This window comes from Tachypleus tridentatus, chromosome 10, assembly GCF_004210375.1.
Source record: "Tachypleus tridentatus isolate NWPU-2018 chromosome 10, ASM421037v1, whole genome shotgun sequence".
NCBI lineage: Eukaryota > Metazoa > Arthropoda > Merostomata > Xiphosura > Limulidae > Tachypleus > Tachypleus tridentatus.
In genome coordinates this window covers 53,820,130-53,835,272 of record NC_134834.1, presented here as the reverse complement: position 1 = coordinate 53,835,272, position 15,143 = coordinate 53,820,130, and the positions used below count along the sequence as shown (strand labels likewise).

The 15,143-nt window shown below is 31.4% G+C and overlaps 1 protein-coding gene across 1 annotated transcript in view; it reads left to right on the top strand.

The window, feature by feature from the left end:
- Positions 1-6,568, top strand: part of LOC143229296 (fibroblast growth factor 8-like) — a 64,756-nt gene extending 58,188 nt beyond the window's left edge. The window contains exon 5 of the mRNA XM_076461428.1: positions 913-6,568. Coding sequence (XP_076317543.1) covers positions 913-1,242 — 330 coding nt within the window. The 3' untranslated portion in view covers positions 1,243-6,568. The remainder of the gene's footprint in view (positions 1-912) is intronic.
- The last annotated feature ends 8,575 nt before the right edge of the window (positions 6,569-15,143 follow it).

The following is a 15,143-nucleotide window of genomic DNA, read 5'->3' as shown; positions in this document are numbered from 1 at the left end:
ATCCGTGACTTTGCAGTTTGCACTCATCATATCTTGTGACTTGACAATCGTAATTTGTATAGCATAACAAAGTCAGAATTATTATTATTGTTTAGAGCAGGATAATTTCAGATTAGCAGTATGTTTTTACTGTTAACCTTTATGCACCTGTAAACAAAACAAAAACAACTTAGGTCATAAACACTAATATTTATGTAGTAAAGATGTTACAGTGTTTAAATTATTCACTAACATTTATGTAGTAAAGATGTTACAGTGTTTAAATTATTCACTAATATTTATGTAGTAAAGATGTTACAGTGTTTAAATTATTCACTAATATTTATGTAGTAAAGCTGTTACAGTGTTTAAATTATTCACTAATATTTATGTAGTAAAGATGTTACAGTGTTTAAATTATTCACTAATATTTATGTAGTAAAGATGTTACAGTGTTTAAATTATGCACTAACATTTGTGTAGTAAAGATGTTACAGTGTTTAAATTATTCACTAACATTTATGTAGTAAAGATGTTACAGTGTTTAAATTATGCATTTAAAAATATATTCTATTGTTATTCATCATATTTCAGAAAACTGTATAATTCATTCTCTTAATTTGGAAATAAATAAAAAAATATATCTCTATAAACTATCACATGATATAAAATAACAGTTTTGTTTATCAATTCTATAAAAGTGTATTTTATATACAATTAAAAAACAAAAATATTAACAAATTTACTAAATATAATGTGAGGTTTTGATTCAATACGTTTTATGTTTGGATAACGAACTTGAACATATCTCACCCTGGAAATATAATTTGAAATCTAAGAAAAAGTGTATTTGTTGTTGATGTATTTTAACAAACTGTATCTTTTAAAAAGCTCACATTGTTTACAGTTTTCCCTTCTTTTTCAACCCAACAGTGCAGCGGTGACCGTCTTCGTTGTTTGTTTGAAGAAGTACTGGAACAGGACTTCTCCATATTTCGGTCCATTCGAAAATCTAAAAAGTGGTACTTAGGCTTCAATAAACAGGGCAAACCATTACCTAGTAAGAAGTTTCGGCGGAAGCATCTGAGAAGGTGTTTTAGGTTTTTGAAACGGGATAATGGTTTTTCTAGCGTCCCTGATATTTCTGTCAGTGGACCTTTGCTGGGAAACAACACAGATTTCTTACATAAACTAGCAGGTGACACTCTTGGTGGGCAGTTGTGGTCACAGACGGAAAAAAAACGCCGTTTAAACCCGAGTTAAAAAACACTTGTGGTTACATTGGGTTACAAAGAAATCGCTGGTTTACAACGATCAGGCTAGAGATACATTAGCAACGCCCATATTCATTAATGATGGTCCTAAAAAAGTGGTGCTTACCAGGTGACTCTGTGTGACTGGGTTGATGAAGTGCTGATACTTTATTTTCGGATATAAAATATTTTGTTTCACATTCCAAAAGCGTCGCGAAAAATGTGACAAAGATTTCTTTAATGTACAGATATCCCAGGATACCTAGCACAAAATTGTGAGAACTGGTTGTAGATATTGTTAGAGTATTGTGAAAGAAACTTAACACCTTCAGGAGCCAAATGCTGCAGACATATTCGTCTGATTTGCGTCCGGTGAGACGATTAGCGTAATAAGTGAATCATGAAGCGGCTAGACAATATGACAGTAAAGAGACTGACTGAAACATCCAGAGCTTTACTGAGGAAAACTATAAGTCATTATCCATCTGAAAGTTCCATCAAATACGATAATAGCAACCTGATGATGGCCAGTTTAGATCCTTTGATCTGATTTTTATGGGATTTACTGGAACAGTGGGACAGTTTTATTAGAAAAATATCTCATAATTTCGGGCAGTTTCTGATTTTTAAAGTTGTTTACTAAAATTGTTCCTCCATTTCGTTCTTTTATTACCGAGGGAGTAATTTCCTAAAAAGTTGAACTTTTAAAATACAAAAGCGAGTGTAATTTAGCGTAACTTTTGTATTGGTAATACCATCACTCTGAAGTTAAAGTCACAAATGAATGCGGTCATACAGTGTGTTTCTATAATCATGGTATAGTCTCTTATAACTTAAGTTTTCACAACCATTTTATAATCTATCATTATCTGACTATTACAACAGTCTCGCTAGAGGCTGCTGTTACTCTACCGTAGTTTGGTTGAAGTCCGTTAGCACCGTAACATGACGCCAATCATGCTTACATCACAAGGAAATGTCTGTTGTAACAAGTTTAGAGTTACTTTCCTTTAAAAGTAATTTAAACAAAATATTAATATGTTGATATTATAGATACAAGTAGCAAATAATTTCGGATGTTAGTACCATATAGTTATTTCACATTAAAAATAATGTTATTTAAAGTTATAGGTTGATAATATTATAATCAGAGAAACATTCTCATGAAAGAAATATAACTGTTTTCAGATTATAGCATGGTAAATCTTATCTAACGTCGTCGTGTAATATTCAGTACTTTATGTTCTCAGGTTTCACATTGTTAACATCGTAAAGTTAGAGATTAATTAGTATATCAATGATTAAACACATACATTAGCTAAAGTAAAAGTGATAAAACTGCCCAATGTTTTAACGACTGTTGGTCGTCGAGTAGTTTTAACATTTATCGTTGCTAGTGTACATTTTTAATCGATTATATAGTTTTATAATCTCAGTGGTTTATATATATATATTCATACTATCAGCAACTAGTATTAACTACTACAAGTTTTTCAATTTATTAGTGTGATAAACTTACTTTGGTGTAATGATGAACCAGACTGGTAATAAGATTACACAGCTTATTAATACCGTCAATTAATAACTTGTTGGCTCCGACAAGAACTAGATTGCCGGTGATTCCAGGATAAGCAAACTTTTAATTCCATCAGCTTACAGAATTATCACTGTTATCATGTTGAAGAAATTTGTATTCCATCAATTCTTAGCTTCTTAGTATCATCTAGGAACATGTTGTTAGTATTATAAAGCTACACGTTTCCGTAGTGCCATCATTCTATAGCTTGTTAGTACCACCTAGAAACAAATTGTTGGTGTTACAGGCTATATGACTTTTTCGTGCCATCAACTGATAGCTTCATAGTATTCTTAAGATATATACTGTTAATGTTACGTGGGTTTTAGTGCCATCAATATATATATATATAGTTCTTTAATATTATAAGAAACAGGCTAGCAGTATTTAGCAGATTAAAATTTCTTAGTGTTTTGCTACGTAGTTTCACCTAGAAACAAGTTAATGTTATAAATATGTAATTTTCTATTTGTTCGTCTGATTTTCGTGTAACCACGCTACAGGATGTCATTACAATTTGTTTATTAGCGTTGTTGTAATTTTTTTTCAAGTTTTATCTGTCATTTAAATGTCCATCACGTTACAAAATGCTATTGGTGGTTATGTTTTGTTGTCTTTCTTGGTCCTGCTGTATTATAAGTTAGTTGTGTATTTTGTCTTTGATTGTCGATGGCATTACATTTCAGACTGATAATGTCATTCGTTTCTTTTTGTTATTATTTTATAGGTTGATAATGTTCTTCGGTTGTGCCATTCCGTTTCCGGGTTTACTAGTCTAAAAGTTGATGCGTTTTTAGCTATAATAAATATATTATCTCAGTTGTGTTTTAGATCTGTACTATTATTTCTTTTGGGTTACAGTGTATTGGACATTTGCACTGTATATTTCTATGTTAAAATAAGTACTTTATAAAACATAATAAACTATATTAAGCATACGGGCATTTTTATTCTGGTCACAATAACCAAATTGACTACGATAGAGGTCTAGAATGAAATACAGTGTTATCTCTACTAGACTGACCATAACATATTTTTGGTTTTGAACATAATTTATACATCAGTATTCACCACCTGTGATAATCCAATTAATAAATGCGTAGTCTTCGACATATTATCGATACTTTATTTCGTTGCAGGTGTCAAATATACCCCTTTTTTATTGTAACTTAATGATAGAGTACTGATATTCAATCCATGGTTATGTGATATTCGTCTGTTCCTTTTTTTTTTTGCTATCTTGTTTACTCCGCTATCATCTAGTCGCTTCTCGCAGTTTGTGGCAGAAATAAATTTTAAACAAATACCTGATCACAGTTTGGCCAGTCCCGAGTCTCGTGAGCCACACGTACAGATGTATGCTCATGGTCTTCTTTTCTTCCTTCACTATTATCTCGATTACAGCGTGATGTTCAAAAGTTAAAAGTAATGCCATTCACACATACCATTCAGTTGTCGTACAGCACGTCACCTATCGTAGAAATCTGTAACATACAAATTCATTAGCAGTGGACGGATATTGAACACCACTTGTACGTGTCAGTTAGATATAGTATTCATTTTCACATGTTTCGGAGTATTTGTATTCGCTTTAAATGTAAAATGTGTATCTTTTGAAAGGTGTAAAATTTGGAGTTATATTTGTCTTTTTCTAAGAGTGTGATATCAACATAAAAGAATATAATATGAAATTCTTAACAACTTTTCTTTTTAACCTTCCTTCTCTCCTTTTGTACGACGTGTGTAACAAAAATAGAGCCTGTAAACATAAATCCCAATACAATCTATGTTCTCTAGTGGCTCTAGCAGGAAATTCTTGAAAGTAGTTTTGTCAAAGGTCAGATTTCACGAAATTAAACTGTGTGGTACAAGACAACGTATAAACTATTTATTTTTTCTTGAAATTGCACAATTTACTGGTGTAAAATTTGTGTATCGCGTATGTGTTATAGAAAATCAGTTATTTTAGGTATTTGCAACATAGCTGCGTCCCAGTGGCAAAGCGGTATGTGTGCGGACTTATAACTCATGAAATTAAGTTTTGTTACCAGTGATGGACGGAACACAGATACTCCAATGTGTAGTTTAGTGCTTAAGTACAAACAAACTACTCCAGATCTACTAAATAATTCCAGACGCTCAACTATTATTAAAATAAGAGAGAGAAATATAAAAAGACAAACGTAAAATAACGTAGTGAAAGCAGTCTTGATCAAACAGTGCAATGAATTAATTACAGAAATTTTGAGATTTGTTTACTGCTATCCTTGAGCAACTTTCATGAAATATAGCTCAAGATCAGCTCTTCCCCATTAATAACTTTTCAGTGCTGTGCATTTGCTTCCTGGAGACAGTGCTGTTAACATAATGAAAATAATGGTTGTGCCACATATTTAAAGATAAAAATATCCGAAGAGGTTTTATTGCATTTTTACCTGATACCTTTTTCATGTGAAAAATGTCGGATAATTCTGAAACTTTTAATATACAATATCCTCTTTTGTATTTAATACCTTCAACTTATATTCTCAAGTAAACAAGTAATTTTAATAATTAGTTTCACTTGTTTTCCAGACTTTCCATCTCACTAACACAAAGTTTGTTATCAAGCACTGATCACAAACAAACATTTCTTTTGAAATTTATCTATAAAGGGGCTACGTAAAACAGGTTAAGCCTAATACGTTTGTCATGATTTATGCGGATAATTTTATGATTTTAATGCCATAATGTTGAAATAATGTCTACCTTTTTTAATAATTTTAATTGCCTTTATCAAATAATAGTTCATTTAGTGAAACTTATATAATTTGAAAAAAATACGATGTACTAAAATATTGTTAATAAATCAAAATAAGCAATAAATGATAAAGTACATCGTCTTGTACGTTTGCAGATTAGTAGAACAACTGCTATAGTCTTTATATATGTTCGTCCCTCACTGAGACAGAGGTACATCTTCGGATTTATAACGCTAAAATCAGAGGTTCGATTCCCCTCGGTGGACACAGCAGATAGTCTAATGTGGCTTTGCTTAAAGAAAAGACACACACACACGCGCGCTTATATATGCTCCACCCCAATAATACTGCACTGTTAGCTATAAAGAAAATATAATTTGATCCATTTCCATTAGTTATTATTGTAAAATACGTCACTCACACTTGTATTCAGTATAAAGGTTCTGGATCACTCAGTTGAGTTTTGATAAAAACTGTCCGTTTCCTGCTTCCATTCATCCCCTACCCACATGCAAATATCTAAAACACAATTTTATTTTTCTTAGTATTATTATAGAAGTGAAAATCAAAACATTTTAAATAGAATACAAATAACTAATAAATCCTCAATTTTTCAAAGAATTCTCGAACATAAAGATTGTCTTATGAGAACTCGTGATATCTAGAATGTCTAGACACAATAAAATAACTTCAAACACTAAAATCTTAGATAGAAATTATACATGGCCTATCGTAATTGTTATGTCTATGTATTTCGTAGACAAGTTGCAACAGAAGTATTGTTTATTTGTAAGACAGCCTTTGAGTTATTACAGTTAAATTACATTGTTGTCTGAGGTAATGAAAACTGACTAGGTTGTACAAATGTTCTGGTGTAAATGTATATACTTTTGTATTCATATATTTATTCAGCTCTCTTGTATGAAATAAAATTGGTGTTTCTCACCCATCCTTTCGTGGCTCAAAGAGTTTTTATGTACTTTTACCCCGACATAAAATGTCTTCCTAACCTGTTATGTTGGAATTAACCTCATACCTAAATCTTAAATTTAACTTTGAGAATATTATTATATAATACACCTAAAAACTTACTTACTTTCAGTTGTTCTTCAGAGAAATACTATAAAAACCTGAACAACATATATGAAAAACGAATCACTACAAACTATTTTTGTATTTTTTTCTTTCTACTTTCCTTTACATTCTAAGAACCTGTAATTAATGTCACGCTATTTTTTTCTTGATAAAATAACCTTCTCACATTAATTTTGATTGCTACAAGACCAAATACGAATAAAATTTGTTATTAATACATTTATTAAAATACTAGCAAGCATATATTTGAATAATTAGAACACCTCAAACACGTGAGTTAAGTAAATGCGAATTTATTATCAGATTTCTTGTTTTCCATATATATGTAATTTTATAATTATAATGTTTTAAGGATATTCATTCAAATTTACTAGTCATAGTTGATCCTTTATTTACCTACTGTTTAAGTAACGTTTACGTAACTTATAGTTTGTTTCATTACATATAAAATAACCTTTTTTTCACTGTCTATGTCATAAAATCTAAGGATAAATATCTATCTTAGAAAATCTTTCGAAATTTCAAATTGATTTGGTTCGGCATGGCCAGGTGGTTAGGGTGCTCTACTCGCAATCTGCGTGTTGTGGATTCGAATTCCTGTTACACCAAACATGTTCTCTCTTTCAATTGTGAGGACGTTATAACGCTACGGCGAATTCCACTATTCGTTGGTGAAACAGTAGCCCAAGAGTTGGTAGTGGGTGGTGATGACTAGTTGTCTTCTCTCTAATGTCACACTGCTAAATTAGGGATGGCTGGAACAGATAGTACTTGAGTATCTTTGTGCGAAATTCAAAATAAACAAACATCAAATTGATTTTTTGTTTTCAAATTTTGCGCGAAGCTACATGAGCACTCTCTGCGTTAGTCGTCCCTAATTTAGCAGTGTAAAACAAGAGGGAAGGCAGCTAATCATCACCACTTCTTGAGCTATTCTTTCAGCAATAAATAATGAGATTGACCTTCATATTATAACGTCTCCATGGCTAAAAGGACGAGCATATTTGGTGAGAAGCGAATTTGAACCCTTAATTCTTAGGTCACGAGTCGATCTCCTAACCACTTGGTTATGCTGGGCTAGATTTATTAAAAGAGAAAGTTAAAAACCATTGAACCATCGAGTTAAATGTGAGATTCCTTATGAAACCCTTTCATTATGAAAGCCAATAGTAATATCAAAAATTTGATATAGTTTATGTAAAACCTACAAAGGAGATAAACCCAAGATACGAAATATTTTAAAATACAGACATTTAATGTTTAAGTAAGTTAGTATTTTGGAACAGATTTACGTAAAGTGTTTAAAATTAACATAAAAAACCATTTACGTTATTATTTTAATATTGCTTGGAATGTTAAATGTGAGGCTGACAATTGAATACTTTGAATAAAATCGAAATTTATTTGGTTTGTCAAGGAACATAATCCATAAAAATATCTTTTATATATATACTAATTACGAATACTGAAAAGAGGAAAGTGCAGAAGTAGCTGTACCTGATGATTCCAGTTAACTTGGTGAAATACTGTAACATTGATATTATACTCTGTAAATCGAAGAATAAAGAAGTTTTAAGTTTCACACAACCAAGAGTACTCTCTTTAATCATTGTTTACGGTTGTCAGAGTACACGTAACCCACTGGGTAGTTTTGCGCTAATTTGTGGTAGTCACAAAAATCCAAGCATAAAAAGAAGAAGAACAACAAAAATACACTATACTTACATATAAATATTTTGTAAGGTTTTTTTCATTTATTTTTGTGAAATGTCACAGATGGCGCTGATCTACGGATTGGTAGTTAAAAAACACTTGTCAGAAATCTCTCTTTTAGTTTTATGTTTTTTGTTTTGTAACAACAAAACAGAAAGAAAGTGGCAAGAAGATTATTTTATCCCTAACTTTAATAGCCAGATGGTTAAGGCACTCGATTCGCAATTTGCGGATTCGAATTCTTGTTACACCAAACATGTTCTCGCTTTCAATTGACGCTACGGTCAATCTCGCAATTCATTGGTAAAAGCGTAGCCTAAGAGTTGGCGGTGGGTGGTGATGAATAGTTGTTTTCCCTCTAGTCTTACACTGCTAAATTAGGGACGGCTACCACAGATAGCCTTCATGTGGTTTCGCGCGAAATTTAAAGCAAACCTAAATTTAATAATTGTTTTGTTTTGATTTATGGTTTTACTCGTGAAATCAACATTACGGTTTAAAAATGAATTTCCTTTTTTAGCTTTTTGTGTATTACTTCATATATACAGAGGGTGGACAAAAAATGTGATCCCCTTGTAAATGTCGTTAATTTGTTATGTTATTTATTAGACAACAGAAAAATATGTAAAACTAAATGCTTTTTCTTCAGAATCTACTTGATGAGATCTGTTTAAACGTGATCTCAAATCCTAAATTTAACACTGGCTTTCATAAATACCTGAACTTTACATGATTTTAGTTACATTTTCTCATAAAAAAGTGTTTTAGTGCAGATAACCCTCGTGTATTTGTGCGAAAATAAAAAATAAACAAATAAACAACGCTCGAAACTAAGTTGCGATATATATGGTAGGCAAAGCACAAATAGCCAATTGTGTAGCTTTTTTCTTAACTTCAAAACAACCGACCAACCAATGAATGGAGATACATTTGAAATACAGATTACGCTGTAAAATATTTTTAGTAATTTCTATGTGATCGCTTTATCATTGGAAATATAAGCACTGTGTTCTAATGCTTTATTATGTTGTATCGAGCTATTTGATAAAGATGAATGAACTGAAAAAATATGAAAATTCATGTTTCTAAATTTTTGAAAGAGATTTAAAGAGAAGTTTTTGTAAATTAAAAAAAAAAGATATTATCTGTTTTGTTTTCAAGCACAATGGACTATCTTTGCCGGACTCCTCATTAGTACCGAAACCCGAATTTTAGCGTTATAAGCTTTCAGACTTACCGCTGAGTTACTGTAGGAGGGAGCAATTACTTATCAATAGCGAGAAAAAGAAACAGCAACAAAAGGAATAATTAAAATTTAGTTTTTTTTAAATACGGTTTTGTGTAAATGCTCCACTTCCAGTTTAACCAGTACGTGAACAAGTTTCTGAAAATAAAATAATTTCTCTTAATCACGAACTTGCGGTTCTAGTACAGATTACTCAAGGATACGTTTAATTATGATATATTGGTGGTTATTAATCATAGGTGTTTTAGAGAGTGAGCTATTTCGCACCGCTATGTTACTGCTACCCACCCATGAAAAGCAATTTTCCATCTAGTATAGAACGTGGTACCAAAAATTTAGAAACGGTAAATGTAAATTGCAAAATAAATGACTCTAACAACGTTTAATTTAAATCATTGTACATTTACGTTTAATATTTATATGCAGTATTACAAAGGAGTAGCTACGCCAAGGTTAGGTAAGCCACCAGAGCTTTTAATAACCTCTAGCAAATTACGCAACTTTTCAAAATTTAAATTACATTTAAAACAACTTCATTTAACTGGAGGGCAGTGCAAGTGGTCTGACCAACACCTTTTTGGAAGTTGTGTGTGTTGAAGATTGCCAAATGGGTATGATAATTGCCACCTTTAGTGAAAAAAAAAAAGAGCCACTTCTTAAGCAAGATAGGTCCAGTCACGAAACCGTCGAACACACCTTGCGTATGGAATAATTACAAAATACTTTAACCACCCCCGTTGTACTTCTGAACCAGGCCACAATATTGTATACATGAATAAAATTCTAGAGACCAGTTATTGACGTAGCCTAGTATTTTTTTTTCTCTACAAATACATATGTGCTGTTATTGTTTCGCGACTTTCATATTAATCACGATCACCTTAACTTGCTTTTCATAAATTCGTTTAATGTAAATTACCTTAAAGTGAACGAACCAAATTAGTGTGTGACATTCTTCTGTTCCATTCATGTGGCAGGAAGTGAATGAACAAGAAATTCGAAGCCAAAACGAAAAATAAAATGTTATACTATAGGTTATTCAGCATGGAGCTTTTCTCAGGCTATATTATACTCTTTGAATCAACCAGCACAAATTAGCAAAACTAGATTGATATAGCATTACTTCTAGTATATACATATATATCAGATAATTCACGAACGTCGTAAAACCACACTTAAGTGTTCGGTGTGGTTTAGGTTAAACATAACGGTTCATTGTTTTTTTCCAGTTAAATGAAAGCTATTTAATATATCTCGAAAATAGAATGCGGTGAACAGAAATCATGAAGTTTCTATAAAGAGGCTTAAAACATAAAGTCTCGAACACTCAAAAATTAGTTAATTGATAGTTTTAATTTAAATCATTGCTTGAACGTGTTATGTTGGTTTAAATATTGAAAGTAGTTAGCTTACAGCAAAGGAAGTGTCTGAATCTTTAAACGGCGTCTCTCAATGTTATGAAATAGTTAAATTTATGTTGTCACGTATTCATTTTAATATTTTGTAATACTTATGTCATATAGCTGGTAAATATGGAATAAATTAATGAAAAAAAATGAGTGTAATCCTTAACCTGTGGTTTGGAAATGTGTATGAGACAATAAATTAGAAAAAACGCAAAGAAAGACTTTAAAATTTCGGTTACTTGCAAAAATTAATATTTGTTATACATATACCAAATAACTATATGTATTACCTTCTGGTTTTGTTGGTTCTTAATCACAAAGATACACAGTAAAATAGTTGTGTTCTGTTCACCTCTGGAGTCGACATCAGATTTTTAGCGTTGCTTTGTGAACCTTACTAAAACAAGAAGTAAGATTCAGTACGAATGCGAAACAAATTCTTGTAATAACAAAAGTAGCTTATAACAAGTAGTACAACTTAATTTATCATTTTAAAAAACGGAACTACAAAACTACAGTGAATTTGGCATAATCTTGTCATGAAACCCAAGTAAGAAGTTAAGAAGGTTTTTGTATTCATGAGAAAAAACAAGATGATTACCCTAGAGAGTACATTTCCTAGCTCACCGAGCTTTGTGAATAGAAAGGAAGTCTTACACAGGAGCAAGAAGTAGCCAGGGACAACAATCTTGAAGTGTAGGTTAGAAGCATTCAATAGTTGATACATAAAAGAATCTAAACTGGAGAACTGTGCACAACTGATTTATTATAATTTAAGTTAGAAACATTAAGCTCTGATACTATGGTGTTCAAAACTCTTTTCATTCCCCGTATTGTTAACAGATCATTCCAGACGAGCTTAAAGGTAATTAATTAATAATTAATGTGTATCAGCCATGACTTGATGATACAGAATCGTAAGGTACGCCAAACACTACAATATAAAGTCAAGAACCAAACTTTACTAAAATAAATAGAGTGTCTTTTACACAAATACAGATATCAAAATATAGTTGTTTAACAAAAACCTTCACGGTAAAATAGGAATGCAGTACAAAAACATGTGCCATGTGTGTCTTAGTGATTGGTTATAAAGTGAAACGTCTTCGGTTCAAGTTCATGATATACAACATGCTCAGATGTGAGGACCTTGTAACCACGATAACCAGTTCTGGTTAAGAGTAGCTATGTGGGTGTTCTTGTCAAATATCTCTAAACCAGAGATAGCTGTACCTGGAATTTCTGACCTTGCTCTTTAGCCCATGTGTTACATACAGTGATATATATATATATATATATAAATAACATGTAAAATAGCACAAAACATTTAAAATAATTACTATTTGTATGGTTAAAAACACTGAAACAAAATTGAATATAGGTTTAACTTAGAAAAATTAAGTTACAACTGATAAAAACAAATCAAATAAAATAACATTTAAAACTGATAAAATCATTAACCGAAAAAGAAATATAAGTACATCTGAGATTATTTGTAGAACTCATAATTTTATGAATGTTTAAAATATCTTTTGTATAATCATAAAGAAACTCGGTTAAAGCTCAACGCAAACTGAGTACTGTAGTAAAAAGTGCAAAATAAAAATTAGATGGATGTAAACATAACTGATTTAACTAGAACAGAACAAAGGTAAACACAAAGGTAAATTGTAAGTGTAAATTACAAACGAAATTCGAGAATTTGGCATTATTGTAAATAGTAAATCATATCAAATGGAAAAAGACTTGAAGTTCATACCATGGTCACCACGCATTTCATAAGGAAGTAGAAAGAGTACAATCTTTAACTGTCGAGTACAAAGTAATTATACTCTTATGTTTCCAACAATGTTAATAACAGTACTCTGAAGTGGTGAGCTTGTGACTTGCTGTCTCCCTGATACGATCTTGGTGTTCATTGGGTCACAGATGCATAGTGTAGTGGCTCATCACCTCTCTAAGTCTTATACTATTCACTGCTATTAAAAGTAAACAGATATTTGTGGTATGCAAAACATACTAGGCTTTTCTTTCTTCTTTACTTTAATAAAATTCCTTGTTCGTAAAAAAATGACTGTCATGCGTTTGTACACGTAATAAGATATAACATGAGTATATCCATTTATGGATTTTGTTTACCATATTTTGAAGCCACTCATGCACAATTGTATGATATTTTATCATAGTTGGTACTACTGGAGAATTCCTTTGAAATTACGCTAACAGGTTTTCTAGCCATCAAAATGTAAGTATTCTGCCATTTTCTACAGAATTCTGTCAAACAGAAATTACAACACCATAAAGTGAGTGTGTAGTCTTACTCTCTCTTCATGTAAGTAATGTGTGACCATCACAATGTACTTTCACATGTAGGTCCGGCATGGCCAGGTGGGTTAAGGCGTTCGACTCGTAATCCCAGGGTCGCGGGTTCCAATTCCGGTGGCACCAAACACGCATGTCCATGCATATGAAACAAAGGGCTTCTTTGAGGCGGAAACATTCCTTTTAATCTTGCGTACTTTTCATCCGTTCTTTAGGTTTGTCTAAAGTAAAACAATATTCACTAATATTCTGGGAACTACAGCTGCTCGAAGAATAGTTTGGAAAATAAAACATTTTCCTAACCTCACTTTGTGGTGACATGAAAGAACTGTCACAAGGAAACCAAAGGGCTGAAGTACCTGTCTAGTAGTTAGGAAGAAATTCAATGAAGGGTAAATGGATTGTCAAGTGTCAATAAATAAATAAATGAAATACAAATAAAGACTTCAGTGTTTTGTCTTTCTTAAAACACTGAAATAATGTTTATTACGTAAACCGAATGCTTTTACTTCATTCACTAAAGTGATTAGGCACAGTTCGTTGCTGTTGTATTATCTGGTTGACTGAAAGCCAAAACTTCATTAAATTAGAAAACTCAATACAAAAGTAAAAAATAGTTACTTTTATCCAAAACTGACTCTGACCAAATACCTACTAAAACACTCAATTATTACACAAAATCTATTCAATTCTAAGCTATATCATGTAACTTAAGTAAAGATTTAAGATAACATTTTATTTCTACAACAATATATAGATCTAATAGCCTTAGAAGTTACGATTCCACGAAATTCAGAAACTTTAAGCTTATGTGAGCATAAAAACAGGCAGTCTGAATGTCTTAAAGTGTGGTTACAAGCAGACAACAGCAGATTAACTTAAGTATGAAAATTGTATATAAAAATTGATTTATTGGAAGGTTAGTTTTTGAATGCAGGTTCTCATCTTATACATCACAGTTCTTCCTGTTTTTTTTATTTTCAATTTATCTCAAATTACCTTAAAATGGATTTCCAAATTAGTGTTTGATGTTTACATATCGCAACAACATGCTTATTAAAATGTACAAAACACCAACTGGAAAAATAAAAACCAAAATTTATTACAATAAATAGAAATAATTAAAGTAAGTATTTTAGTAATTCATTAATACATAATAAATACCTTATATATAACTTTAAAAATCAATAGCTCTTGATTCACATAATATGTTTTAGATCTGTCGAGAAATTATATTAGACTTTCTCAAACCATAAATATTTAAATTAGATCCTACAATCGCAAAAACTGCAAATACCTCTGATTTTAAAAATGTGCAAAAATTGAATGCTAATTGCTATACATGTTGAAACTAGTACAGAAAGGTTAACATGTTATATTAAAACTACTTTTAATGTGGAAATAAGGCAGTCACTTGACAAGCAAAGCCAATATAAAGTTTGATATTGTTTGACGTTTTACATGTTGGTGTGATCACCGAAAATTAACCACATTTGAAAAGTGTGCAAAAATATTTCCTAACACAAGAAATTCACACATCCAGGTCATAAAGATGAGTTAAGTCTGAGGATTTAGAAGTTCTAAAAATGATGGAATTGGAAAGCAAAGGAATATGAATCCATTTGGGGAACAAGAACTATAGTTACAACAGTTAAACAACACAAACGTCAATGGCAAGAGCTACATAATCAACAAGAATCTCAACCTGGAAAAGTGATGTTATACGTACAACGTATCAGTTCAACCGTCATATGTCTAAAGCAGCTGAGGAATGAAATGAGTATTCATGCTGTTTTTATATGAAAACATACA